At 60.4% G+C, this 27,044-nt stretch overlaps 1 protein-coding gene across 6 annotated transcripts in view; it reads left to right on the top strand.

Annotated features, from left to right (window-relative positions):
* Positions 1-26,621, top strand: part of ARSG (arylsulfatase G) — a 40,794-nt gene extending 14,173 nt beyond the window's left edge. For 4 of the 6 annotated variants that reach the window (XM_042802644.1, XM_042802640.1, XM_042802643.1 and 1 more), the window contains exons 2-12: positions 6,819-7,587; positions 7,893-8,080; positions 8,925-8,972; positions 9,052-9,163; positions 9,482-9,619; positions 12,276-12,472; positions 13,144-13,224; positions 16,538-16,646; positions 21,148-21,268; positions 25,524-25,614; positions 25,947-26,621. In XM_042802644.1, the coding sequence (XP_042658578.1) occupies positions 7,391-7,587; positions 7,893-8,080; positions 8,925-8,972; positions 9,052-9,163; positions 9,482-9,619; positions 12,276-12,472; positions 13,144-13,224; positions 16,538-16,646; positions 21,148-21,268; positions 25,524-25,614; positions 25,947-26,281 (1,617 nt within the window). In that variant the 5' untranslated portion in view covers positions 6,819-7,390 and the 3' untranslated portion in view covers positions 26,282-26,621. Of the gene's footprint in view, positions 1-186; positions 253-1,758; positions 2,173-6,818; positions 7,588-7,892; positions 8,081-8,924; positions 8,973-9,051; positions 9,164-9,481; positions 9,620-12,275; positions 12,473-13,143; positions 13,225-16,537; positions 16,647-21,147; positions 21,269-25,523; positions 25,615-25,946 lie in introns of those variants that run through there. The other 2 variants (XM_042802638.1, XM_042802639.1) reach the window with 2 other exon arrangements.
* The last annotated feature ends 423 nt before the right edge of the window (positions 26,622-27,044 follow it).

Below are 27,044 nucleotides of genomic sequence, written 5' to 3'. Positions count from 1 at the left end.
CCAAACCTCCACCACCCCCAGCCCCCCAAACACTCCCCCCCCCCCCCCTCCCCGCTTCTCCCAGGCCGGCACCTGCTGTGGGTTCCACCCCCCTCCCCAAACACACACACACACCCACCCCCCCACGCACGGCGGGGGGGGGGGGCGGGTTGCGGCCCCACCGGGGGTGGAGCGGAGGCGGGAGCAGCGGGTCTCCGCCGGTTCGGCCGAGCCGGAGCTGTGGCCGCGCTGCGGGGAGGGCGCCGGGCCCCGGTGAGGGGGGGGGGGTGTGGGGGGGCGCCGCAAAAGCTGTGCCGGTGCAAAGAGCGGGGGAGGGGGGAGAGCGGCACCGGGAGCAGATTTGGGTCCCCCCTCTTCGCTCCCCCCTTCCCTATAGCAGGGAGTCTAGGAGCCCGCTCCGGTTTGGGGTTGAAGTTTTGCGCCTTCGGTTTGCAGGAGAGGCCTCGATTTCCTTTTGGGAAAGGGATGAGATGGTGCAAGTCGAGGGAGGGGTGAGAGCAAAGGGGATTCCCGCACGCTTTAGGCCCTTTTGGGCAGCGTGGCCGGGATCCAGCTGCTTGCTTCCCCCCCTCCTCGCCCCTCCGCAGCGGGATGCAGTGCCGGAGCATCCCCGGGTTTGGGCTCGCAGTGGGATGCAGTGCTGGAGCATCCCCGGGTTTGGGCTCCCGGTGGGATGCAGTGCCGGAGCATCCCGGGTTTGGGCTCCCGGTGGGATGCAGTGCCGGAGCATCCCGGGTTTGGGCTCCCGGTGGGATGCAGTGCCGGAGCATCCCCGGGTTTGGGCTCGCAGTGGGATGCAGTGCCGGAGCATCCCCGGGTTTGGGCTCCCGGTGGGATGCAGTGCCGGAGCATCCCCGGGTTTGGGCTCCCGGTGGGGCAGGCAGCCGCCATCCCATTTGCCGTACAAGCTGCTGGGGATGGGACGGGAGCAACTGGGACGGGGCTGAGCACACGCCGAAGCCCTGCGCGCCGTTTCTGAGGACACCAGCGTGCGCTCGTCCCCTCCCTGCTTCATTCTTGCGGGCAGCACGTGTTGCAGTTTTAGGGGAAAACATCTCCTTTATGTAGGGAACTTAGAAAGTTGTGATTTGTGACTCAAACTGGAAGCAAGGGAGAGGGACTTGGCACCTATATGGATGGGGAAGGAAGGGAGTGGGGGGGTCGGATATCTGGCACGGGGAGCCCGCGGTTCAGCACTGCTCAGCAAAGGAGGATGGAGGTAAAGCTTTAGGGTTTCTCCTAAATTTCATTGGAACCAGTAGAAAAGAGGGAAAGGTGACAGCGCTGCGTTTGCCGGCTCCCTGTGCCGCCACTGCCAGTGCTGGCCGCGATGTGCTGGGCGCGGATGGACGCTGCCGGGGAGGGTTTGGAGCCTCGTGCTGTTCCTCGGGGCGAGTGGCTTTTGCCCGCAGGTAAGAGCAGAGGGCTCCGAGCGGGCCAGTGGCTGGACCCCTCCTCGCCCGCCCTCCCGCACCAGCCCAGGGCCCCGCTGCACTTTGCTGGGTTAAAGTGGAACCTGGCGATTCTGGTTCATACCCCTGGAAAAATTACTCAGGTTAAAATGTTCCTTCAGTGCCTCACCCCTGTCAGCAAGGGCTGCTGAGTTTGATTTGGCAGCAGTCCCTTCTTTTGGTTTGCCTTTTTTTTTTTTTTTTTTTTTAAATGGGAGTTGCTAGTGAGGCAGTGCAGATAAGGGTAGCCGGCAGCGGAGGCAAAATTCTGCAAACTTCTGACAAATCAGGCAAATTAGCTATTGCTTTTGCTCGGTAGCTTCGAGAAAGCTGCTGCTGGTTTCTCATGGCAGTGCTGGTCCGGCGGCTGCTGCCTCCAGCAAGCTGCTGGTGCTTTTGTCCTCGCAGGGAGGTTTCAGCAGCTTCACCCCTCGCGGTCCCGTCCTAAACAAGCTAAAATCCAGTCGCTGGGCCATGGGGAGCGATGGGACTGCGCCTCGTGTGTCCTCGGGGAGCCTCGTATCGCCCTGTCCTGCGGGAAACCCCCTCCTCTGAGGTTATGCCTTTCAGGGCTACGGATAAAGGGCAACCACCTCCTCTGGCCTTGAAGAGCCGATAGATATCCCGTTACACAAGCTTTTCCTTGAGAATGGGTCACCCTCCCCGAGCTGTAATTCTTCCTGGCAGCGACAGTGCAAGTGGTTATGGGACAACAAAAGAGGTTTGTGCCTCCAGGGGAGAAATAAGAATGCAAATATCTTTGGCATGAAAAAACAAAGGCGATTTACTCCTTGGTATTTCTTGTCAGTACTTTGCATCTGTCTCTGCTTCACCTTCTCATTCCTTTGCTTTGGGCTTTCCAAGTGCAATAAGGCTTTGGGGAGCGATGGGGGCTGGAGGGGCCCCGTGGGAGGGACGGGGCTGGTGGCTGCAGCCTCTCCGCCCCGGAGCTTCCCAGCTCCGCTCTGAAATCCTTTTGCCCCCCATATTGTTTGCCCACTTTGGGGGGATTTTCCCTGCCGCAGCCTGGCCCCGGGGAGGGCTTGGCCGTGTCCCGCCGGGATGCTTTGCCCCGGCACATCCCTCATGGGTTCGTCCTGTGCCTGGCAGCGGTTCGCACCAGGACCTGCTTCTCCATCTTCCAGGGGAATTCTGCAGCGCTCCCAGCCCGGGTGCGTGGCCGGTGTTTGAGGGCTCTGTCAGCTCTAGCGAAGGAGAGCAACCATCCCGTCAGTGGGCATAAATCAGCTGGGAACTGGAAAGCAGGGCGGGCTGCAAACAGAAAGGGAGCGCGGGCCCCTGCTTTCTGCCGCCGGATGGGTCAGGGACTTCCAGTTCATTTATTCTGCTGGGGTTCGCCCAGCCCTGCTCGGCATGTGTAATGTTTTTTCTGAAAGACTTAGCAGTTAGATGGGTGAAAAACATTCTCCTGTCTCAGGAGCTGGCAGAAATCCTAGTAAATCTGCAGAAGTATGTTTTTGTCGGTGCTGCTTATTCTGTTAGGGGAACTAGTATAAACTATTCCAGTAGAAAACCTTTTCCTGGAATAAAGTCTTGACTCTGTTCAAAGCATTGTCAGGACAGTTATACCGGGAACAGAGCTTTGGTGGTAAACATGCAGGGAGCAAGAAGGCCTAATGGGGCAGACACAGGGCTCGTGCACCCTCTGCCCCACAGATGAACCCCTTGCAAGGCACCTGCCACCCATCCCTGTGCTTGAATTAAAAAAAAAAAAACCAAAACCAAAAAATCTGTGCACGGTTAATTTGCAAACAAAACATGGATTTTTTTTTTTTTTTTTTTTCCTCCACCCTAAAAGCCTGGCTGTCCTAGCTGGGATGTGCCACCCAGTCTGGGGCTGGGCATCCCTTGGTGGGGTTGGGGTCAGTGCCATGGGCCACGCCACGGGGACCCATCCCCATCCTGCGTCACTCAGCAGCCGTGGGGTCTGCACGCAGCTTGAGCGATTACTTCTCCTTGTCTGCCTCAGTTTCCCTGACTCAGTCCGGTTGATGCGAGAGGTGATGCTGGGAGCCCCCGGGGTGGTCCTGGGGTAGCAGGGGGTGCCCTCTCCAGTTTGAATTTCTCATCCCCTGCTGTGTCCTTATCTCCCTGCTCCTCACAGTGGGGACTGGGATGCCTTCTGGGGCTTTCAGCAGGAGAGCAGGGCGTGGGTTTGGGCCAGAGATCAGAGCTGTGACACCCCGGGTGGGGTGCTGGCAGGGGACAGCTCGGCACAGCCGGGTGTGATTCAAAGGGCAGCAGGTTTTTCCGGGCTCCGGCCGCTGCTTTGCTCTCCAGGCAGGCGTGAAAATGTGAAAGAATGTGAAAAATGTGAAAATGATCGTGCTGGCCCCAAGATTTGTAAACTTCTGGTTAATGTGTAATAAATACATGACAGATACTCCCAGCACTGGGTGGGTGACCACGGCCACTCAGTGGTGGCACAGCCGGTGGTGGCATCCCCCCTACCCTGGGGCCAGCCCCAGGGTGTCCTGCACAGCTGGTTGGAGAGGCTTTGGGGCTTTTCTAAACTGGTTTATCTGGTCTCCACTTATCCCTTATCTTTCTGTGAACTGTCTTGTCTGGCTTGAAAAAATGCTCTTTGTTTTAGTTGTTTAATTCTTCCCAGGTACAAAGTGGGTGCTGTGAAGCCCAGCTGCACAGCGTCCAGCCCGAGCGATGCTGGTGCTCGCAGCCCAGTGCTGGTACTGGTTACCAGGAGGCCTCAGTTCCTGGGGGTGACTCTGCCCAGGTACCTCCTCAAGCTGTAACCACCAGTGCAATATTTCCTTCTTGGCACAAAGTACCGCCCCAACCAAGTTCCCACCTGGGGGAATCTCTTCTGAGTCACTTTTTTTTTTTTTTTTTTTTTAAATAGCTAAAAGATGGTCCTTCAGCTCTGCGTGGTTCTGGTTGTAGGGGAACAGAGATGGTGCTGAAGGGCAGGTCCTGGCACGGCGGGGGCCCAGGGCTCTCCTGGCACTGCTGGAGGCCATGCGCAGCGGTGGGCAGAGCCGGCACAGCCCTGATTCACCCAGGAATTCGAGATCGAAAGGGTGGGAGAGGTGCCTCTGCCGAGGAGCTGGGAGGAGAGCGCGCTGGGCTTGGTGCTCCAGCACGTCCTCGTGCTCCACCGGGGTTTGGACCTGCTGGGGACGGGGATGGATCTGCAGGAGCCGGGTGGGATCCTCACCAGCACATCCCACCTTCCACGGGCTGCCTTCCGCCGCTCCTTCAAATGGCCTCTGAGCATCAGAGATCAAGAAGTTTTGTCTGGCTCTAATGCATAAATTTCAGCCCTGGATGACTTTCCCCTGTAATTTAGAGAGAAGAGAGTGTCCTTTGAAAATGGTTTTGGTTGTTTTTGTTAGCCGTGTCATCCTGGCATCCCTCCCCAACGTAAATGGAAAGGACAGGGGTTTGTGGGCGAACATGGGTTCGGCTCCCTTGGGTTTTGCTCGGTTTTTCTGGGTGGCTGCAGGTGCTGACGGGGGGGTCCCCAGTTCATGTTGTGTGGTGCAGGGCCACCCCCCCCCCCCGGGGACGGGACGGGGTCCGGCACGGTGCTGCGCGGCGGATGCTCGGAGAGGCTGGGGGTGGATGCAGGGACTGTGCTCAGGCTGGCGAAGGGGCCCAGGAGCTGCTGGATGCCAGCGAAGGTGCAGGATTACGTGGTGCAGCTTCCTGGAAAGCGTGAGCACCACCCATCTTAGGCACCACTCAGCTGTGATGGTTACGTGAGGCTCAGCTGAAATTTGTCACTTTATTTTACCCCTCCAAAACCAGTTCCAGTGCTGGGCAATCTTCTGCTCTGTCCCCGTCCGCGGGGAGCCCCGGCCAGAGCTGAGATGGGGCTGAGATCACCCTGGGCTGTGCCCAGGTTAATCCGTGCTGTTCCTCTGAAGCTGGTAACTCAAGCCCGTGCTTTCCTTGGTCCAACTGGGCTCAGCCCCTGCGTGGGGGTGTTGGACAGAAGCAGGGCTGCTCTTTTCAGGCACCCATCCCCAAAGAAACCCCAAGGGCTATTCAAAGAAATTGCAAAGGGAATTTTTAAATGGGAGAATAAAAGCAACTGTGCCACCGTCAATATGTCCAGATACCTAATCTCGATTCTTCTTGCTGTTTGGCAGTTCAGGGCATGAGGGACGAGCCGTGGGTGTGCAGTTAGGGTGCAGAATGGGAGCTGGTGTTCTTCGTTCAGGCAGGGCAGGGCTCAGCCCCCTCCCATGCCTCACCGCATCCCACCCCCCTTAATTACTGTACCAAGAGCTTCGAGGCCCTGGGATGGAAATTTAGAAACTAGGCTATGAATTATGAATGGAGTCACATCCCCGATCACTGCAGTCCTGAAGCTGCTGATCTGAGCGACAGCCCAAAGCTTTAAAAAGATATGAAGAGTGAAAAGTGGGAAAAATTTGCTTTGTCAGCTACAAACCTCTTGGCCTACAGATGGGGCTCATCATATTCCCTCTCCTGCCTCCTCCTGTCACCTTCTCTTTTGTTTTCCACTATTACCTTCTCTCCTCGCCCTCCTGGTTTCTCTTCATGGATGTTGTCCTGCTTGGCTGTGTTGACCATCCATGGGGGCTGCATCCTCTGTGGCACGTTCCTCCCCCAAGGTTGCTGGTACCAGTTGGGGACATCGGCGGCAGTGCTGGTCCCAGCTGGGTCCTGCTGGTCCCCACTGGGGTGCAGGTCCCCACACCATCCCCACAGCTGGGGCAGAGCTCATCACGTGGGACTCAGCGGGGTTTTGGCAATTCTCTGCTGCTTCACCTCCCTTTGGCCATAACTTTGTGCTCAAGACGTTGTATTGCACGGCTCCATCTCTGCCATTGGTCTTTGGGGTGTTTGTCCTTGAACTTCTCCACTCCTGGAGGCCAAATCCTGCTCTAAGAAGCTGTGTGTGCTTAATCCTGTAAGCCCAGGTATTTCTGGGGTTTATTGCCCTCTGGGTTTGCCTGGATTTCTGCATTCTTGCCTCCGGGAGCGGCTCCCTCCCAGTTCCGCATGGCTGGCAGCGGGGCTGCGTGAGCAGAACTAAATTTAAAAAATGAGTTTTGGAAACTTCTCAGTTTTTACAAATGAAGGCAAGGCCCTGCACATTGCCCTCCGTGGTGCTGGGAGCGAGCAGCGCCGCTCCCCAGGGGTGACAGCACTGTAGGAAACCAGCCCAGCCTGAGCGATGGATGCGGGAAAGGGGCACTTGTTTCCAGTTCTTACCAGTTGAGCCATCACGAGCCAGGCAGCAAAAAATACAACTGCAAAGGCAAAATCTTGGTGCCTGGATAAAGCGTTCTGCCCCAGGCTGGGGTGCAGGAGGGCTTCAACAGGTCCTGAGTGCGTCTTGTTTGTCTTGCACAGGGGATGCTGTAGCCGTGCAAGGTGAAGGACGGACCGACAGCCGCCGGCAGAGCCGTGGCAGTTATTTACCCTCCTGAAGCGAGGGAGGCCAGCGCTTCGGCGAGCCGAGGAGCGCAGTCTGCAGGGAAAGAGCCATTTGTCAGACACGAACATCCCCCCGAGGGCTGCGAGGGGAGAGGGGCCGCTGCCGCAGCTCGAGCACGCTTCTGGAGGGAAAAATACCGCTTGGGTTCGGTGTCTAATGAGATATTTACCAGGAAGGAAAGGAAGTTAAAAATAGAGTGACAGTGACTTCAAAGGGTGTTTTTGACTTCTAAGAATAATACCTTTGCTGGCACCGATTTCAGAAATATTGGCTGTGCCTGGGTGTGAAACACAGAGGAGACGTTGCGGCTCGGTCGGTAGCCGAGGGAGCAAACCCAGACCTCCCGGCCCGACCCCGCGGGAGCAGCCAAGGAGGGGACGTTCGCATCGCCGCGGGGGCCCGTGGGGAGCTCAACTGCATCCGCAGGGCCGCAGCGGAGGGAGTTTGGGGAAGGCGAAGCCGCCGGTGCCCCGGCGTGGGTGGCACCATGGGGTCCCCCTCCCCGCGGGCGCTGGTGGTCCTCGCCGCGGCGCTGGCGGGGCTCCCGGCTCCCCGAGCAGCGTACGGGCAGCCCAACTTCATCGTCATCCTGGCAGATGATGTGGGCTGGGGGGATCTTGGGGCCAACTGGGCAGAGACAAAGGAGACCCCGCATTTGGATGAGTTGGCAGCCGAAGGGATGAGGTAACGTCTGTCCCCCCTCCCCAACCCTCTCCAAGCATCCCGGGTTAGTCTGTCCCGCAGCACAGTGGGTTTCCCTCCCACGGCGGCTGGCAGGCGAAGGGGGTGTCACTGGTGTGGTTTGGGGTGCACGGGGAGGGTGGCTAGAGCCCAGCACCTCAGGGTGCAGATCCATCGATCCCCGCTGGGACCTGCGAGCTTCATCACCCGCTCCAGACCCTCCTCCCTGGGGCGAAAGGGGACAGGGGAGCAGGGAGGGCCAGGGCAGCGCGGGAGCTTGCGAGCGAAAGGGTCTTTTTGTTTCCTAGGTTCGTGGATTTCCACTCGGCCGCGTCCACTTGCTCACCGTCCCGCGCCTCTCTGCTCACGGGGCGCCTCGGGGCGCGCAACGGGGTGACCCACAACTTCGCCGTCACGTCGGTCGGCGGCCTCCCCCTGAACGAGAGCACCCTGGCCGAGGTCCTGCGGGAGGCCGGGTACAGCACGGGGGCTATAGGTAACGCCCGCCGCGCCGAGGGTGCGTCCGGGGTGGGGGGCGATGGCGGGGGGGAGACGAAGCAGCCCGTGTCCATCCATGCGGAGGAGATAGTTAGGTGGCCTGCTGGCTATTAAAGGAAAGTCTAAAGGATCACACGGGAGAGATTTTGCACCTCCCCCTTGGATTTTGCAAGCCCAAGCTTAAAAATCTTCATTTCCAAGCGTCCGATATTACCTGAAATCCAGGCCCTCCCCAGTTAAGCTCCGATCGCTTCACCTCACGGGGAACGCGCCAGGTTTTCCTTAGTAAACGTGACGGCGCACAGCCACCCTGTGTGATGCCACTGGTGCCACTGGCCCCCGTGGCTTTGGGCACCCTCCTGTCACCGTGGGTCGCCCCAGCCTGCGGGTTTGCACCTGCAGGTCCTGTTGCTTGCCCACATGGTGCTGGCAGAAAAGCCCTCGGTTTCTCCTTTCCCCCGTAGTTTTTGCAATCCTCTCTCTTGGATCGGCGCATTTGGAGGGAGCAAGAGCGTGCTGGAGGTTCAGGGGACGAAGCTGGTTGGTTGGGAGGAGTTAGAAAGTTGTCTTCTCTGAACACGAATGTGTGAAAGAGCCTTTTAAGACTGGAAGCGGTTGATTTGCACAGACATGAGATACCTTACGCATTTTTTTCTGAGTTTCTGAAAATAAAAAACCAAAACCAAAACAAAAAAGGCATTCTGGAAACACAGCCAGCACAAAAGTAGCCTTTCTCATTGCTAGATTAAAGCCCCCAGTGCTGTGGACGCCTCGTGGGTGATAACTGGTGGTGGCTGTAGCTGTGTTAACCTCTGAAATGATGTTCTGTGGCTTCCACGCAGGCAAGTGGCACCTGGGACACCACGGCCACCACCACCCCAGCTTCCGCGGTAAGGGCTGCGCCAGCGGGGACGAGCCGAGCAGCCTGGGCTCGCCTTGTCCCCGCCGACACCCTCGCTTGCCCCTCAGGCTTCGACTACTACTTCGGGATCCCCTACAGCCACGACATGGGCTGCACGGACACCCCCGGCTACAACCTGCCGCCCTGCCCGCCCTGCCCGCGGCACGGCGCGGCTGCCAGGTACGGGGGTGCGAGTGCCAGCACGGGGGAGGTGGGTGTTTGCACCAGTGTCCCCAGCCCCAAGAGCTGCCCTTCGCTGCGGTCACCTCCCCTTATGCTCCAGGCACCCAGTTTCCCCGCTGTGCAGCCCGCAGCGGGGCGCAGGTCGGGGCGGTGGGTCAGTCCTAAGGCACCTTGGGCCACGGGGACGTCGCCATCGTCCCCTTTCTTCTCCCCTCCTCGTCTTTCTGCGGAGAGGAGAGAACAGTCAGGCTCCACGCTCGCTGCCACGCTGGTCCCTGCTCCGGTGACAAGCGTGGGGTGGCTTTTTCCCAGCAGGATCGTGAGGAAGGACTGTTACACGGAGGTGGCCCTTCCTCTCTTCGAGGACGTCGCCATCGTCCAGCAGCCCGTCAACCTCAGCAGCCTGGCGGCACGCTACGCAGAGGAGGCAGCGCGCTTCATCCGGCGGGCGAGGTGAGATGCCACCCGCCGCCCCCCGTCCCCCTCGCCGGGAGAGCTCGTGGGGCGCCGCAAGAGTCTCCTGCAGCGCGTCGGTGCGGCGCCGGGGCGGGGGGGGGACACACGGGTGTTGCCCCACGGTCCTTGGGGAGCAAATCCCAGGTCTCCACGGCTTGGATTCCCATCCGGCTGGAGGAGGGAGAAGCCACCGAGGCTGTCACCGGTGTCCTGCGGGGCTTCCCCTGGAAGCCTTCTGGTGGGTCTCCTCTAAAGGTATCGTGTGTGTTTAAAACCATCATTTAGAGTGAAGGTCAAAGCCTTAAAGCTGGGCTGTGCCTCCTTCCGGGGGCAGCGAGATCCCGGCTAGCGAGGGTGGGAGGGAGGGAAATGCTGCCGTCCGTCTGTCCTCCGTCCCGCTGTCTTTGCAGTGGCACAGGGTGATGCGGCGGGGGGGGGGGGGGGGCTCCGCGGGGCAGCGGAGGTGCCTCTGTGGGTGGGGGATGGCGTGGGAGTGGGTGCTGGATGGGTGCCCACGGCAGCTCCGGCGGCAGGACCAGAGGCAACACCCGGGGGTGCTTAAACTCACCCCGTACCTGGGGTTTGATCCATTTTGGGAATAAAGTGCTTCGCGGCCCCTGGGCTTCGGGGTCAGCCTTCCCCAGGCGCGCCGGGACACGGGCAGCCCGCGCGTGCCCTTCCCCGAGGAGCAAAGCGGCTCCTCCGAGACGACGACCCCGAAGCTCTGCTGACGGGTTGTGTAATTTTAATCCCTATTATTGGCGGATTATGAGCTGTGACTTTGCAAAATGCCTCCCTGCAGCGCCAGGAGGGGAAGCGCTACCGGGCAGCCGTGCCAGAGCCTGTCCCGCGCCTGCACCCGGGGATAACACAGCCTCGGGGAAGGGCCACGGCGGGGGGGTCCCGCGGGGGTGCTGGGGGAGAGCTTTGGGTAACGGGGGGCAAACGAAGGGCTGGGTAGGGAGCAGCCTGCGGGGAAATGCCTCCTTGTAAGCCTGGTTTTGTGCGCACAATGTGTGTAATTGGTCCCCTTTGGGTACCAGGAGTGGGCCGCAGCGTGGCCCGGCCGCTGTACCGGGCAGCAGGGGTCCATCCCCCGCCAACCCCCAGCCCTCGGGGCTGCGAGGATGCTCCGAGGCTGTGAAGCCAAGCGGGTGAGCTCCGCGCTAATAGGAAAAACCTTTCAACTCCCAATAGTATTTTGGGGTTATCTGCGTTCATGGAGAACAGGATTAAGCAGGTGCCTGCTCTTTTTTCTCCTTCTCTTTGATGGCTTATTCCAGTTTTCCTCTGCCTGACTCATTCATTACAGGGCAACAAAAGAACACCGGATTTGTCATCTCGGTGTTTTTTTAACCAGTCATGTCAAGGTTGAGCAATTCATGGCTCTGTCCGGGACACTTAGAGTGCGGCGAACATGGGAGCAAAAGTCAGGGGCGTTTGTCTTAAATTATTGATGAAATGTTTGCTCGGTTTTCGGGAGGATCCTGAAATGTTGATGCGAAAAAGCGAGCGGAGTGTTCAGCTGAACGCGGTGGTCATGAGTCTGTCTGGATGCTGGAGTCCCCCTGATGCCCTCAGGTGGGACACGAGCCAGGGGGAAGCAGCTTTCCCCGCTCCAAGGTCTCTGACATCCCAAGGGAAAAGGTGCCGCGTTGCCTTTTCAAGCAGTGATTTGAAAAAGGTGCATCAGCACCCCCGTTTTGCAGGGGCTGGGCAGGGGGGCCGGGGGGCCGCAGCCCTTTGCAGGGCTCCAGCGCCGCTCGGGAAGGATGCGGCAGCTCCGGGCAGGATGGGATTTACTCATTTTCCATCCCCAGGTGGGTGACGGGTAAAGGAAGGAAGTGCCGAAACGCACGTCGGAGGGGCCCTGAAAGCTTGTTGGAGGCAGCGATGGGGTGGCTGGAGCCGGGCGCGTGCGCGGGCTGGGACACGTCCCCGGGATCCGGCCCGTCCCCGCCGCTCGCCATCCCACCCTTCCCCTCGGAGGTCCCTGAGGAAGAGCGGGCCTCGTTGGAGGAGATAAATATAGCCGTAAACAAGAAAACAGGACGTGTCCTCTGATGATTTAAAAGCAAACAGGCAGCGGGGCAGCGCGCGGCGAGCGAACGTGCCGCCTTCCCTGTCCGGGGCTGCTCGGCAGCACCGAGGCCGCGCTCGAGGTCGGTGTGCATGTCCTCCTGCGGCTCATCCTCCGCTAAAATCACCGTCGAGGGGCCGAGCGCTTGCTGGGGACGGGAAGGAAGGGCCAAAATGGGCCCTGCGAGAAAAGGGAGGGAGGTGGGCGGGTGCCACAGCGGGCGTTCGGCTGGCGGCTGGCACGCCGCTGGCTCTGGGACACCGGCGAAGGGGCAAACCTGTCCCCAAATGGGAGGACAAGGGACAATGGGGAGAGGTTTAAGCAGGAGCAGGGGAGAAGTGGCTCACGCTGCAGCGAGCATCCCCCCCTGCCAGGGGAGTGAGCGCCCGGAGGGTTTTCATCTGGCTGGTGCACACAGGGAGGTTTTTCCCCCCGGGTGCTGCAGCAGAGGCAGGGGTGGCACCCAGCCTGCGTCCCCAGGCTCAGCAGTGCCACCCCCCCCCCGGTGACCTCCTGCTGCCACATTCCCCTTCCCTGACCCGGCTGAAGACTCTCCCCCTCTTCCCCGCACAGCGACAGCGGCCGTCCCTTCTTCCTCTACCTGGCGCTGGCCCACATGCACGTCCCGCTGGGGGTCCCCCCGCCGCCGCCCCCCGCCTCGGGCAGGGGCATCTACGGAGCCTCCCTGAGCGAGATGGATGCCCTGGTAGGACGGGTAAAGCGGGTCGCCGACAGCCACGGAAAAGGCAACACGCTCCTGTGGTTCGCAGGTACAGCAGGAAAACGGGGGGGCTGCACCGGCACCAGCCCCCCGGGGATGTGTGTGGGTGTGGGGGACACACCCACACCCACAGGGACCCCTGTTTGTCCCCTGCCCTCGATGCTCCCCGGCTGCTCTGCGGATGGGGAGTGATCAGCATCTGCGGCAGAGCTGCCCGGGGCTGTCACATCGTGGGGACGGGGGGCCCGGGGTGCTGCGGCCGCTTGGCCGGGCCCCCCCCCCCCCCCCGGCCGTGGGGCTGAACCGGCAGGGCCCTGCCTAATTAAACTGCAAATCCTCGTTCATTAAGAAGCCCAAATCCGCTCTCGCTGAGCGGCCTCCCTAATGAGGATGTCTCGCTCCTGACGACAGGAACCGCTCCGCCGCTCATTAACGCCCAAAGCTGGTGGCAGCCGCCCCCCCCACCCCCCCCCCCCCAGCACCCCAGTTCCGCTCCAGTCCCTCACCCAGGACTCGGCCAGCCCCAACCCTTGAAAATGAACTGTCAGAAATAAAAATAAAGAAACCCACTGCTCTTGTTAATGTGGGAGCACATCACGGGGGTGGGAAGGAGGGACGGAGGGGTCACTTGTCCTTGCCCGCCCCCCCCATTGCGGCGGTGTCCCCTCCCAGCCCCCTGCTCCCAGTGTCGCTCATGGGGACATTTCTTTTCTCTTGCAGGTGACAACGGCCCCTGGGCACAGAAGTGCGAGCTGGCGGGACGCCTGGGTCCCTTTGTGGGTGCCTGGCAGAGGCAGCGAGGTAACCCAGCGGTGTGGGGGGGCTCCCTGTCCCCAGGGGTGCAGGGGGGGCTGCCCCACAGAGCCCCTTCATTGCCCATCGAGAGAGACAAGGGGAACGTTTCCCTCTCCAACCTTTCCTCTGGCTGCTGCTGGGCTGCATTGCCTTGAACACACCCCAGAATCATTTTTTTCTTTCAAGCAGTCAGTCAAGTTTTCCCCTAAAACTTCTGCTGGGGGGGTGCTGAGGCCCCCCAGGTCGCCGTTACCCCGGAGGTTGAGGCGAGTGGCTGTTGGTTTTGGAAATGGGATGCTCTCAGCGCCCAAGCCATTGGCTCCATCAGGGTCTCTCGGTCCCCAGCCCCATCCTGCCTGGAGGAGAGTGCCCGGCAGCCCTAGAAACTTTGCTTTTCTTTCTCTCCATATTTTGTTTTTTATTTATTTTTTTTTTTTTCCCCTGCCTTTCCTCCTTTTCCGGCCAAGCCATCTGCTTGGTGGGTTTATTTCAGCCCGAGCGGCCAGAAGCACGCATGAGTCAGGCGTTTCCCACTTCTGCTTGTATTACGCAGTGTAAACGCACGCCGGGCTCGGTTCCCCTCGTTGCTCGGGGTCAGCGGGGAGGGAGCGGAGGGGCCGCGGGCGGCAGCGCCTCTTTCCTCCTCCGCTTCCTGACACCCCGGCGATGCAGCCGTGGCCACTTCCCCAGGCAAAGGCTGCCGCCGGGCTGGCTCGCTTTCCCCTTCCCAGAACCCTTCCTTCAGCTGGCCCCGGGATGAAATCGTAACCTAAATTTTTTTTTTTTTTTTTTTTTTTTTTTAGTAAACAAACCCTGCTGACGACCTGGGTATGCTCTTGAGCAACCGACGGTCACAAGTCAGAGCAGATGGTACAGGCAGTGCAGCGTTTGGGAACAAAGCTGGGAAAACACGGCCCCTTCCCAGCCTCTCGCTGCCCTGCGAAAACACCCCGAGCCCTCGCGATCGCGGGAGGCTGGGCAGGAGGTCGGGCTGGCAGGGCTCTAGGAGCTGGCTGGAAATACCAGCCGGGAAGGATGACTTCTGAAATCCCTCGGCTGGTTGTTGCACGGATGGTTTGAAAGCCAGCCCGGTGTTACTGTCTGCTACCGGCGGGTCGAACGCTGCAAACGCCCGCTGGCGTGGGTGCTGGGTGGGTGGGATGCCCGGCCAGCCCATCCCGGGGGCTTCGTCCCCCGGCGGGGAAAAACCCTTTGCGGAGCGGGAGGGCAGGGGACAGCGGGCTGCTCGGGACTCTGGACGTTTCACATAGCTTGGCGTTTCTCCTTTTAGGGTCCATCCCAAATTCCAGGGGGTGTTTTCCATTGATTTTGGGTGGTCGCTGGAGTCGGTCCTCGCCTGGAGAGAGCGGCACGTCCGTGCGTGCTGCCCCCCTTCTCCTGTTGGGGAGCTTCCCGCAGTGCCCAGCCCACCCCAAAAACTCACCTCCTACCTCAGGGCCAAGAGCCCAGCAAGGGGGGTGCCAGGATGGAGCTTTGCATTTCGGGGATGTGATGCTGGGCATGTTTTGATGCAGGTTTGAGAGACTCAAGACCTGGTGTCCCCGTGCCGGGGACCTGCTGCGCGTGGCAGGAGGGTGACCAGGGGTTTCATCCCGGCATGGGAATGCTCAGTTCAGCTTTTCCTGGAAAGCTGTGGCCTCCACGGACCCCACAGCAGCAGGGCTGCGTCATCCCTGCTCTGGAGAAAAATCCCCGGTTGGTTTTGGGGTGTTTCAGCCCTGTTTACTGCCCAATAGTACTTGGGTGGCTGGAGGGAAATACCCACGCAGTGTCCTCCTGGAGACCCCCCGACCAGGCATGGAAACCCCTTGAAGTGCCTTACTGGGAGGATGAGTTATTTAATAGACCTGCAGAGAGGGGGATTGATATTAATTGCTGTAATTGCTATAATTTTCTAGGGCATCTGAAGGCAGGGGAGGCAGCTTGCTTAAGCCGTACGTGACGCGTGTTGGAAGCGCTGTTACATTTCCAGTGGCCACGCGAGATCCCGGTACCGGCTGCGTGCCGTCACGTCAGGCCCCAAAATGATGCTCACGGGGGGGGGAAACGCCAAAAGTTGGGGTGGGGAGCGGCAGAGATCGAGGATGTGCTCGGCCCAGGGCGGCAGGACAAGTCCTCGTGCCGCCAGCACCACCGGCGGCAGCCGCGCCACACGTGTCCCCTTCCGCTGCGTGGGTACGGCAGCGGGGCTGGGGAGGGCAGGATGAGCCCAGATGCCTCCCGGAGGGGCCGGGCTGGGACGGGGATGGGCGCAGGGAGGCGGAGGGGAGCGGGGTGGCTGTGCCGGCAGTCGGGGGGGGGGGACGTCGGGTCGCCTCTCTCTTGGCTCTGCCCGGAGGAAATGGCTTCGGGCGAGCGCCGTTGCCATGCGCACGCTGAAAGGCGGGAGGACAAAGGCTGGGCCTGGGAAGTTTGCTCCGTGAATCGGGTTGGGATTTTCTGTTGAATCGGGTTGGGATTTTCTGTTTGCCCCATTCCCAGCCCCTTCCCCCCCCCGCCGCCACCCCGGCAGCTGCCCCGGGGCCCTTTGGGCTACAGCCAAAGCCGAGGCTCTCTAACGCCTTTCCACCCATTTCAGTGCTCAGTACTCCCGTTTCGATACTCATTACTCCCATTTCAGTGCTCAGCACCCTCATTTTGGTGCTCAGCGCCCCCCGTTTCAGTGCTCAGCACCCCCATTTCGGTGCTCAGCATCCCAGGTGGAGGAAGGGACCGGAGAGCTTCCCCACATTGCGCGTCTCAAAGCCGAGGGCAGAGCAGGGGGCGTTTTGGGTGCTGCCAGGGAAACAACCGAACAGGTTAATTAGCTGGCAGGAGGTTTATTTTATTAGCAGGATGGTATTTTTAATGAAGCAGGTCTCCAGCAGATGGGGGGGGGGGGTGGCTGTCGGTGCTCTGCCACACGGAGGGCTGCAGCTCCTCTGCCGCAGCTCGTCTGGCATAAACTCCTACATTTCCTGTATTCTCACCCAATGTCAAAAATGGTTGGAAATGTGGCAGCTCTAGCAGCCGGCCGCATTTCTCATGACTTGCTGGAGCAGAGGAGAAACACAAGGCACTGCCGAACTGAGCCCCCTTTCTTTCCCCTTTCCCTATTTCTTTTAAAAACTCCTGTAACTCTTCTCCCTCCCCCGACCCAGCTCCCTCTCCAGTGAAATCATCCTCCTTTGGGCTCATTTACTCTGTTTCTGCCTCTGAGAAGCTCCTTTCCCAGGGAATCTCCGAGGTTGGGAGGTTTTCCCATCGACGCAGAGCCCCTGGGTGGCAGGAGGCTGAGCGCTGCCCTTTTCTCTTGCAGGTGGGAGCTCGGCAAAGCAAACGACCTGGGAAGGAGGGCACCGGGTGCCGGCACTGGCGTACTGGCCCGGCCACATCCCTGCCAAGCAAACAAGCCACGCTCTGCTCAGGTAAGAGCCCGGCCGGCTCGTATCGGGGCGCGGGGCAGCCCCTTTGCCCCTGTTTTGGAAGCACCCACCGTCCCCGCGCTGGGACCCAGGTGATGGTCTGGATTTTGGCAGCAGCAGCTGCCCGCGCTGGTTATTGCCTGCCTTGTGCCAGAAACTGTCCTTTTGTCCTCTCCCAAAGCCCGTAAGACTTAATGCTTCAGCAAAGACGGGTTGAAAGGGCTTTTTGTGAGGCGGGTGGGTTGGCGTTAGCAGCCCCTGGGCTCCGTGTGCCTCCTGGCCGCGGTGGCCGAGTGCCTCCCGATAATTAAAAGATGACGATGTTCCCTCTCCCCACCAAGAAGCAGGCTTAGGCTTTGTGGTTTGTGAATGGCTTTATGTGGAGGAGGGTGCGGTTGTGGGTAAGGCTGGCCGGAGAGCTGGCGCTTGCAATCGGCGCAGGATGCGGCCGGGCTGGGAGGCAGCGAGCGACTTTGGCTTTTTCCGGCGAGAGGCGAGGGAAGGGCTGCGGCCCCCCCGCTCCCCGCCCCGCCGGGCCAGCACGGAGGGGCCCTGACAGCAGCGATATTGCACCCCTGCGTGCAGCCGGTGCCCCTCGCCGTGCACCCCTCTTTGCAGCCCCCCCCCCTGCCGCAGTGCAGCGGGGGGGGGGCACAGCCTGGGCTGGGGGCAGCGCGGTGGGATGCCTCGGCCCCTTTCATCCCTTGAAGGACGCGATGGTGGAGGTCAGGGTGGTGGGGCCAGGGCGGGGGTTGCTGGGCGTTGGGCAAGTGTCCCAGCTGCTGGAATCAGCTCCTGACTGGTGGGGCCTGGCGGAGGGCACTGGATGTTTCTAAGGTCCAAGATAAACTGGACCCATTTAATCCTTACGTGGCCCAAGGGCAGCTCTGGGGGCTGGATTTTTGCAAGCTGGGGAGGGCTCAAGGCACTGACGCCTGGCAGAGGGGTTGGGGTGCACTCATCACCCCTTGGGATTTACCTCCAAACCCTTCTCCCCACGGCTGGGGGATGCACCAGCTGCTGGGACATGGGGCAGAGCCCGTCCCCGCTCGGGCAGCGCGGTGCAAGATCAGTGCCCGTCCCCATCCCCCATCCCAGCAGCCTCCTCCTCCTCCTCCTCCCCTGCCACCAAGCCCAGGCATTGCCTTTATCTCCTCGAAGACCTTATCTCCTGCATTCCCCAGCTCCGGTCCAGCAGGTTGGACAGCTGGAAATCTAGAAAGCCAGTGGCGACACACGGGCTGTGCTGCACTCAGGGTGCTGGGGAAGCGGCTCCGTGGCTCCCCAGGAGTCACAGCACACCCGGTGCCCCCCGCAGCACAGCCTGGCATTGCCACGGGGCCGTGCCCGGCTGGTGCAGGGTGATGCCCTGGCATCGGGAAAAGGCAACCCCCCTTGTTTGGGAGGCAGCACAGAACCAGCCGGGGGGATGGGAGTGATGGCTTCTGCTCAGAAAGGTGTCACTGCTGGAGTCCTGGCCACGGCCTGAGCTCTGGGGCAGGGGACACAGAGGGACGTGGAGGGACGTGGAGGGACGTGGAGGGCAGGGGCTGCTCGGTGCTCGCAGTGTGTCAGGGCAGGTGGCTTTTCTCTGCGCCTTGAGCCAACCTTGGGAACATCCCTCGAAGGACAAGCATGTGAAATAGGGTGGTGGAAGACTTGCTCCCTCCTCCCTGCCCCCCCCCCCCCAGCTGATGGGGAAGACCAAGAAACTGAGGAGGGAATGAAATCTGCATGCATATGGGGCTGGGAGACCCCTGCACACAAGGAGGGATGTTTGTCTGGTGGGATCCCCCCGGGAAGGGCAGGCTCTGGGCGAGGGCAGGAGTTAGCTGCCGGTGTGAGCCTCCTTCTGCCCCTGAGGTTATGAAAATACTGACAGCCTTTGCCATCCGGCTGGGGAGGAGAGCCTGTGCCTTGCCTCTCCCCGGCGTCGCTCGGCTTCGCGTCCTCCCCGGCACAGGGAGCGGAGGGGTGAGAGGGGGTGAGCGTGCCCAGGGGCCGGGGAAGCCAAAGCCAGCAGAGAAATGCTGATGCATCTCCGTGGACATGCACCTGCACGCTGGTTTCTGCAGAAAACTGCCTCGTCGGCTTTTCTTAATTATATTTAATCGTCGGAGCCACCCGCTGTGCTTCTGCCCATCCCTGCCCCAACCCAAAGTAGGGCACGGCAGAAATAGGTCAGTGGGGTGGTGAAGAAGCAAAATTGCAGCAGCCTGGCCGTGCCGGCGGCGTGGGGCCGGGCAGGTTGGGCGAGGGGGGTTGGGGTGTGGGGTGAGGTGGTTCAGCTGCCTGCACCGCGTCCTCGCCGGGGCAGGGCGGCACGGCTTGCCTGGGGTGCTCATCGCCAGCGCTGCTCTGCCCCTCTGCCCTTCTCCCTCCGTGTTTGGGGCAGCAGCAGGACGCTGGAGTGAGTTTATTTATTAAAACTCTCTCGGCCGGGGCAGGGGCTTGGCACCGTGGCTTCCCTGCAAGTGTGGCTTCCTCGGCTCCCAGGATGTGCCTGCTGGTGGGGCCTTTGTGCCAACTTTGACTAAAATGCTGGGTTTTCGTGCTTTTTTTCCATGGGTTACATCTGCCTGTGGCCGGGGGGGGGGGGATCTTTGGCCACCTCAGCCCTCAATCACATTATCCTCCCACCTCGGTGACAGTTTCCAGCAGTCTCATCCGCTGGGTCGGGGCCGCTTGGTGCAAAGATGCTCCGTGCTGGGGACCGGATCCTGAGGGTGCTGAGCACCCACGGGACCACGAGTGTGCTGAGCGGGGCCTGCCCTGAGCTGCCCTTTCGGGTGGACCTGGGCTGACCTCAGCGAGGTGCCTGCGGGGATGTCCCCTCCCTCGGGTGCAGCGGGGAGCCAGAATTTTTCTGGGCGCCTCCCGGCTCGTCCGGTCGCTGGGGCTGTCTCGGCGAGCGTGCCGGACCGGGGCTGCCTCAGCAGTGTTTGTTCTTATTTGTTCCCTCCGTCTCTTAGCAGCTAAATTAAACCTCGTTGGATGGGAGAACGGGGGGCCCTTCAGCCCCGGGTTCTTCTCTCTCTCCATTCACGCAGCCGCCGTCACGCAGCGGCCGGGGGAAACGCGGTGGGGGGACTGGGGTGGCAGGACCGTGGCAGCACCCTGGGTGCCCCCCGGTTGGGGGACACAGTGTTTTCACACACACGCCCCCCCCTCCGCCCCCCCCAACCCCACGATTTCCTTGCCCCAACTGAGCCCCTGGGGTTTTGATCCCCCGAGCTGCCAGCACGAGGGGGTTGTGGCTGGCAGGGAGCGGGCTGAGTCCCCGTTGGTCGCTCAGCACCGCTGGCTCTGCCGGCTCATCAGCTCCCCTGCCACGGCTTCAGCCCCGGGGAGGGCAGCGCTGTGACGTGTCACTCGGCCACACCGACATCCCGCTGTCCCCCCAGGGCCGTGGGACACCCCCGGTGCAGGTGGCTCCTTTTAGGGGGGTAGGGTCACCCCACAACCACGTCTGCGAGAGGGAAGGATGCGTTTGCTGGTGGGGCGGGGGCGGACACTTGTGCCTCACAGAGGTGGGATGTGGGGGGCGAAGTCAGACGCGGGGGCTGTCCCCGTCCCACTAGAGTCAAGCCTGGACCCCAGTGGGCAACAGTGGCCGGTGGAGGGGGGAAGCCCATGCCCGGGATGCACAAGGGTGGCCCCGTCCCACCCCAGCAATGACTCTGCTCCACCCGTGGTCCCTCCGCACCGCGGGGACACGCCGGCGGGTGGGGAATCGCCGCGGCCGAGCTCTGGCCCTGGGGCCACGGGTAGCAGGTGGGAAAGCAGAGACTCTCTGCATCCCCACGGAGCCGGAGGGACAGCGGGTCACCCGCTCCTTCCCTGTGTCCCTCCACGACCAAGGACGAGCCCTGAGCACTCTTTTGTGGCCCCTGAAAAACCCCCGAGAGGTTTAACGGTGGAAATGCTGACGGGCGTTTTGGTGGGAGCGCACAAAATAGCACCGCTCTCATTTTCCATTCTGGCTGCAACGGCTCGTGCTGCGCCATGCAAAAGCGAGACCGCATTTTCCTGGGGCGAGGGGATCTGCTGTCACTGGCGGAAAAAAGTCCCTGTGCTAGCACTTTCTCCGGAGGGTGACCTGCTGCCTTCCCCGCAGGGGCTGCCCTGCTCCCCACTGCCGCCCCCCTGCCCCGTGGGTGTGGGGTTTGTGGGGTGGGGGATTTGCGGGGCGCGGGAGCGTCCGAGCCTGGCGAGCAGGCGGGGCTGGGAGGCGTGCGAAATGAGGGGTCACCGGGGCTCAGCCACTGCTTGAAGCCGGTTTTAACCTTTTCTGCAGAGCTCAGCTGCCGGGGTGGGCGCTGGGAAGCAGCTGCCCACACCCCCACCCCCCCCCCCCCCAACCCCGCTCCCCAGCCAGGGCAATCCCGTGCCATCAGCGCACTGAGTGCCCCCCGGGCCAGGGGCTGCGGGGTGTAGGTGGGGTTGGGGGGACCCTCCGGGGATCTTTACTCCTTGTTTTGATGAAAGCCACCTCTTTCCCCAGCACCCTGGACATCTTCCCCACGCTGGTGGCCCTGGCTGGGGCGGCACTTCCCCCGAACAGGCGCTTCGACGGCTTGGACGTGTCCCCCGTTCTCTTCGGGTGGTCGGATGTGGGGCACAAGGTAGGGCAGAGCCACCCCCACCCCGGTGCCATCCCTCTCCCGACAGCAGGTCCCACCCCCCCCCCCACCCCCACCCCGAGCTAAAACAGGGAAGTGGGGGGCAGAAGGGCCCAGAGCTGGCAACGTGTGCACCCACAGGAGCACCATCCCCTGGCCCAGAGGAGGAGGAGAGCCAGAGACAGCCGGGTGCTGGCCCAAGGCTGGGCTCGGGGTGCCGGGGTTAAAGGGTTTTTGAATGAATGAAGAGGTGCTTTATGCTTTATTCATAAATCTGGGATTATAAATGAAAATGCCTACGCGTGCAGCTTGGCGTGCCTTCCCGTGCGCTGTGCCCGCGGTCCCGGTGCCCAGCACGGCGTGTCTCCTTCCCAATCGCAAAAGGTACATCAGTGTGGGAAAGAAAAGGTCCCAGGGATTCCGACCTAGTTGCCTCCACTTTATTTATCTTCCCAGATTGAGACCTAACGAAGCCCTCCTTCTCCCAGCTCATGGCTGGGGCACGTGCCCGTTCCTGATGTTCAAGGGGGCAGCTCTCCCCGTACCCTGCAGCATTCTGTCCATACAATAGGAGCTGCAGACAGCTTCTTTAAGCCTAAAAACCACAGTTAGCAGAACAAGCAGTATGGCGATGCATTTTTCTCAGTCACACATGATTTTTGCAGAACCAAAAGAAAAAAAAAAGTGGCTTTAATAGCAGTCCCACAGATAAAGCCCGATTTTGCTTTCAAAGTCCACCCTCCTGCGAGCGCCACGAGCCAGCTCCCAGTGGGGATCTTGGATTTGCTTTCTGCGTCCATCAGGGCTTTGGTATTCGCTTCGTATTTATGGAACCCTCTGCTGAACCGTGAGGTCAAGCGGGGAAGCGGATGGGATATGGCCAGTGTGCTCCGCTGTGCTCCTCGCGATTAACCCTCTTCCCCTGCGCACACGGCGCCGGGAGGGGGGGGGGACACCAGTGATTTGCTGGGAGCGATGGTTTGCTGGGAGCAACAGTTTGCTGGGAGTGATGGTTTGCTGGGAGCAATGGTTTGCTGGGATTGATGGTTTGCTGGAAGCAACAGCTTGCTAGGAGTGATGGTTTGCTGGGAGCAATGGTTTGCTGGGAGTGATGGTTTGCTGGGAGTGATGGTTTGCTGGGTGTGATGGTTTGGAAGCAACAGCTTGCTGGGAGCGATGGTTTGCTGGGAGTGATGGTTTGCTGGGAGTGATGGTTTGCTGGGAGTGATGGTTTGCTGGGAGCGATGGTTTGCTGGGTGTGATGGTTTGCTGGGAGTGATGGTTTGCTGGGAGTGATGGTTTGGAAGCAACAGCTTGCTGGGAGCGATGGTTTGCTGGGAGTGATGGTTTGCTGGGAGTGATGGTTTGCTGGGAGTGATGGTTTGCTGGGAGCGATGGTTTGCTGGGTGTGATGGTTTGCTGGGAGTGATGGTTTGCTGGGAGCGATGGTTTGCTGGGTGTGATGGTTTGCTGGGAGTGATGGTTTGCTGGGAGTGATGGTTTGCTGGGTGTGATGGTTTGGAAGCAACAGCTTGCTGGGAGCGATGGTTTGCTGGGAGTGATGGTTTGCTGGGTGTGATGGTTTGCTGGGAGCGATGGTTTGCTGGGTGTGATGGTTTGCTGGGAGTGATGGTTTGGAAGCAACAGCTTGCTGGGAGTGATGGTTTGCTGGGAGTGATGGTTTGCTGGGAGTGATGGTTTGCTGGGAGTGATGGTTTGCTGGGTGTCAGGGCGCAGTGCAGAGGCACGAGCCCATGCCAGCCCTTCCTGCATGTTTCAAACTGAGGAATAATGTCCTGAGCTGCAATGCGCTGCCCCAGGCTTCCCCAGCATCGCCGGCCCAGTGCTTTTTTTTTTGAGGGGGGAGGGCGGGGATTGTGTTGCAATCAGGGGTGCTGAGAGCCACGGGGCACAGCTGGGTTATTCCTGCCCATCCTGGCAGCGTGAGCAGGGTGGGCATCCCCAGGGGATGCGGTGCAGCTCCCCGCGCTGCCACAGGGCTGGGCGACACTGGGGAGGGGGACACACACACACACACACAGCACCCACCTGCTCCAGCCCCACGAGGTGACGGGGGGCAAGCGAACATCCCCGCTCCCTCCCCTCTTGGCTCTCTGCCTTTCACCCCCCGCTCGCCAGCGGCTGATAGCAACCCCCCGCTTCGACGTTGCAGGGTTTCCCTTGACACAAATCCTCCCGAAAGCGGCTCCTTTGCTCGCCCCGCCGCCCGGTTTCCACACAGATTTTTTCCTAAGGGGGGTCCCCGGGCCGGCCGAGGCTCCCCGACACCACACGAGCTGCCCGGGGTAACCTCGCTCGGCGTCCCAGCCTGCGCCCTCGGCACCGGCACAACCGGAGTGACAGGGCTGGGGCGATGCCAAGGTCCTGTTTGGAGCAGAGGCTATTTACAGTAAAAAGAAACGCATCCTACAAGATGTATCAAGGGTACAAGTGTCAGGCAAATCGGCATTTTCCATTAGCTTAATGGCAGAGGGTGTGCGCCTGCTCCCCGCGTGCTTGCTCGCTTGTGCAAACAGCCTGGAGCACTGACTTCAGGCAACAGGTTTTCTAGGGAGAACAGGCTTTTTCTCCCCTTTTCTATATTTTTTTTTTAATTATTATTATTTTATTAAAATAACAAAGTCACAGATCAATAGAAGGGTTACAGACCTGGGAATGTTTCTTGAAGGGGGTCAATCAAAACAAGGTCCTTGGTTAAGCAGTGAATTATAACAGATTTTCATAGCGTGGGGTTTTATGAGGCAGGTTTAGGAATGTGCTTTTTGGTAGCAAGGGAGGATCGAGTCCCTTTACACCGAGATGGCGGCATCCCAGTTGTGCTGCTAAAGGTGTAGGCAAAACTTTGAGACTGGAACCAGATGAATTGGTTCAGTTCCCGGTACCTTGGCTTCACGGGCCTTTGAGTGTTTGCTGATTTCTGCTATGGAGCTGTTTTATTTGGACTGAGGAGTGTCAGGATGGGGGGGACTCTGTGGCAGGGGTTTCCCCCTTGCAGCAGCACCTCGTCTTCCACTTCATACCGTTAATTTTTTTGCCTAAAACATGATTTTTAAACCAGATGCCAGAAAGCAAAATACTTTTTTTTTTTTTTTTTTTTTTTTTTTTAATTTACCTTGCAATGGAGGGCAATAAAAGAAACCGAGAGCACTTGGAAATCACCCCCCAGCCTGAATCCTGCCACCTCTTGGGTGAGTTACCAGCTGGCCCCCCGGGACGGGGGCTGCAGCCGGAGCAGGCAGCACGGGGTCGACATCTCGGGGTGCGGGGTGCCCGGCAGTGCCGGGGCAGGGCTCCCCCCCGGGCACCTGTTAAGGCATCACCGTGCTGATCAGCTGCGAACGCTGTTACTGAACTTGGCACCGCGGCTGCCTACAACTTCAGCAGATGTTTCTAATTTTTAGCACAGTGGAAATTTCTTGAATCACTTTTAAACTCAATTCCCAGAGAGGAAACCTTGAGTGACTCATCCCTCACTGAAGCCATTGGCTCCGCGGCAGATATTATCTGACAGATGAGCCCGCCGAACCGTCCAGCTCACTTGTCTTCTCCCTCCCGTGTGCCAAAGCAGTCGTCCTGTGCGGATCAAGTGTCCTAAATACTGAAAGGGAGAGATTCGACCCGCCCTTCCCTTCTCCCCTTCCTTCTCAGCCCCGTTCCCTGTGCCGGGACGGCTGTTGTCAGGGAAGGGAGCGCTCGCACAGCGGGGTGAGTCAGCGGCGGAGACGGGCCGGGAGTGATGTTCCAGCCCCTCACCTACCCGGGCAGCCTCCGCTTCGCATGAGCTCACCCGCAGCTCGTGCCTTGCTGCTGGCCCCAGGCAACAATTTGGCTCCTGTAGATGTCCCTGCCACTAGCTGAGCTGTGAGCACCGAGGGAGATGGGTGTCTGGGTGGCGCGGGGCAGTGGTGGGTGACACAGAGCACCCGAGACCGGCCCGGCTCTGAAATTTTCTGCCCCGCTCTGCTGAAAACCCCCCGCGCCTTCGTGATCACTAGAATCGTTCTGTGGAGGGAAATTCAGGGCCGGGAAGGCACAAGAGAGATGTTGGGGTTTCCCGGTGCCCTTTTGCTGTCACCCCACCCTCCAGCAAGCAAAAGTCGGTTGGTTGCTCAGAGGCCAGGGGCTAAATGGTGTCTCTGCACGCGGGCACGGGTGGGACATGGGCTCGTCTGGGGAGGGAGCGGGGCTCCCAGAGCAGGTTTTCTCTGCAACAGGGACTTTTCTGTTCTTCCTTCAGGTTCTGCTCCACCCCAACAGTGGGGCAGCTGGGAAGGACGGCGAGATAGAGGCGCTCCGGCTGGCCCAGTACAAGGCGTTTTACACCACAGGTACCGTGTCCCTTTTAGAGGTCATAAAGTCTGGGAAAAAACTTGTGGAATTCTCTGTTCCCTGCAGATACGGGTGAAAACCGACTCTAGTTAATTCAAGCAAGAGCAAACCCAGTGAGCAGGAGGCACGTGCCCTGCTGTGTCTGTGTGGTGGGCTTTGCAGCCCGGGGTTGTTGGCCTCGGAAGAACTCTTGGACTAGCGCTCTCGGATCTGGGCTCCCAAAGCTGGGATGTGGTGGGACTGGGCCATCATAGATGCGTGAGGAATCTCACCAAGGGGGTGATCCCTTGGCAGCCCGAGACTCCGGTGCTTTCTCTTTTTCCCTCCCTAGGAGGGGCGATGGCTTGCGATGGGAGCGTCGGGCCAGCTGAGCGTCACCAGCCACCGCTCGTTTTCAATCTGGATCGCGATAGCCAGGAGCAGGCGCCTTTGGACGTGGCATCCAGAGAATATCAGGCAGTGCTACCCGCAATCAGCAGGGCTTACGCCCAGGCTCTGGAGGACATCGCCACGGACAACACCTCGGTTGCAGATTACTCCAAAGACCCGGCCGCGATGCCCTGCTGCGACGCGCGGCACGTGGCCTGCCGCTGCCGAGCGCCCGGCTCTCCTGCAGCCCCGCGGGACCGGCGCATGGCACAAAGAGCCCCGGGGCTTTGTCTTTAAGCAAATCATTGCTCAGGCTTCCCGGGTCTGGTTCCTGTGAACGGGACTGTTGGGCTTGCTGGCTCCGGGCGGGAGGTTGGCCACGGAGGGAGGGGAGGGCTGGAGGCTGCCGGTCCCTTGGCTCCGTGCGATGAAGCAGGGAGGGGAGTTGTGGGTCTGTGGGAGCAGAAGGAGGGTCCCCTTTGCAGGGCTGTCCCCCCGGCAGGACTGTCCCCTGTGGCTGGAGGAGCAGGACACTGCAGTACCTGGTGGCTCTGGGCATGTGGAAGGAGACGGGCTTTTTGTAGAGCTCTTTAGCTGAGAAAGAGCCAAGGTCTTGGATTAAAACTATCTTCTGTGAGAGCTGGCTGTGGGAGAGAATTCCTCTGGGAAATTTGCTTGGCTCTCCTCTAAAATGGACCTTACAGGAGTGGCTGGTGGGAGCACAAGGCAGGGGAGGACGGAGCCTGCAGCCTCTGAGCAAACATCCCTTCTGGTGCCGAGAGCCTGGAAATCTGTGGCTGCAGAGAGAAAATTCCCGGCCGGCACGAGGTGAGTGCTCTGGGGAACGGAGCGCACACCCCGCCGGCTGCCGGGGGGGGTTATAGACGGGGTTATGCTAAAGACCCACCCGTCTGTATGAGAAAGAGGGTCCTGGGCTGTCCCCCAGTGCCCCCCTCCTCGTGGACAGGATGCTGGGCTTGTCCTGTGCCTGCTTTGCTCGGCCACAGCAGAGGCCAGTGGCTGCACTGAGACAGCACCCGAGTCCCGGCGTTTGGAAAAG

The sequence above is a fragment of the Tyto alba genome, unplaced genomic scaffold (genome assembly GCF_018691265.1).
Source record: "Tyto alba isolate M040663 unplaced genomic scaffold, T.alba_DEE_v4.0 Super-Scaffold_39, whole genome shotgun sequence".
NCBI lineage: Eukaryota > Metazoa > Chordata > Aves > Strigiformes > Tytonidae > Tyto > Tyto alba.
The sequence above is the reverse complement of the archived record's forward strand: the minus strand, read 5'-3'. Positions and strand labels throughout refer to the sequence as shown.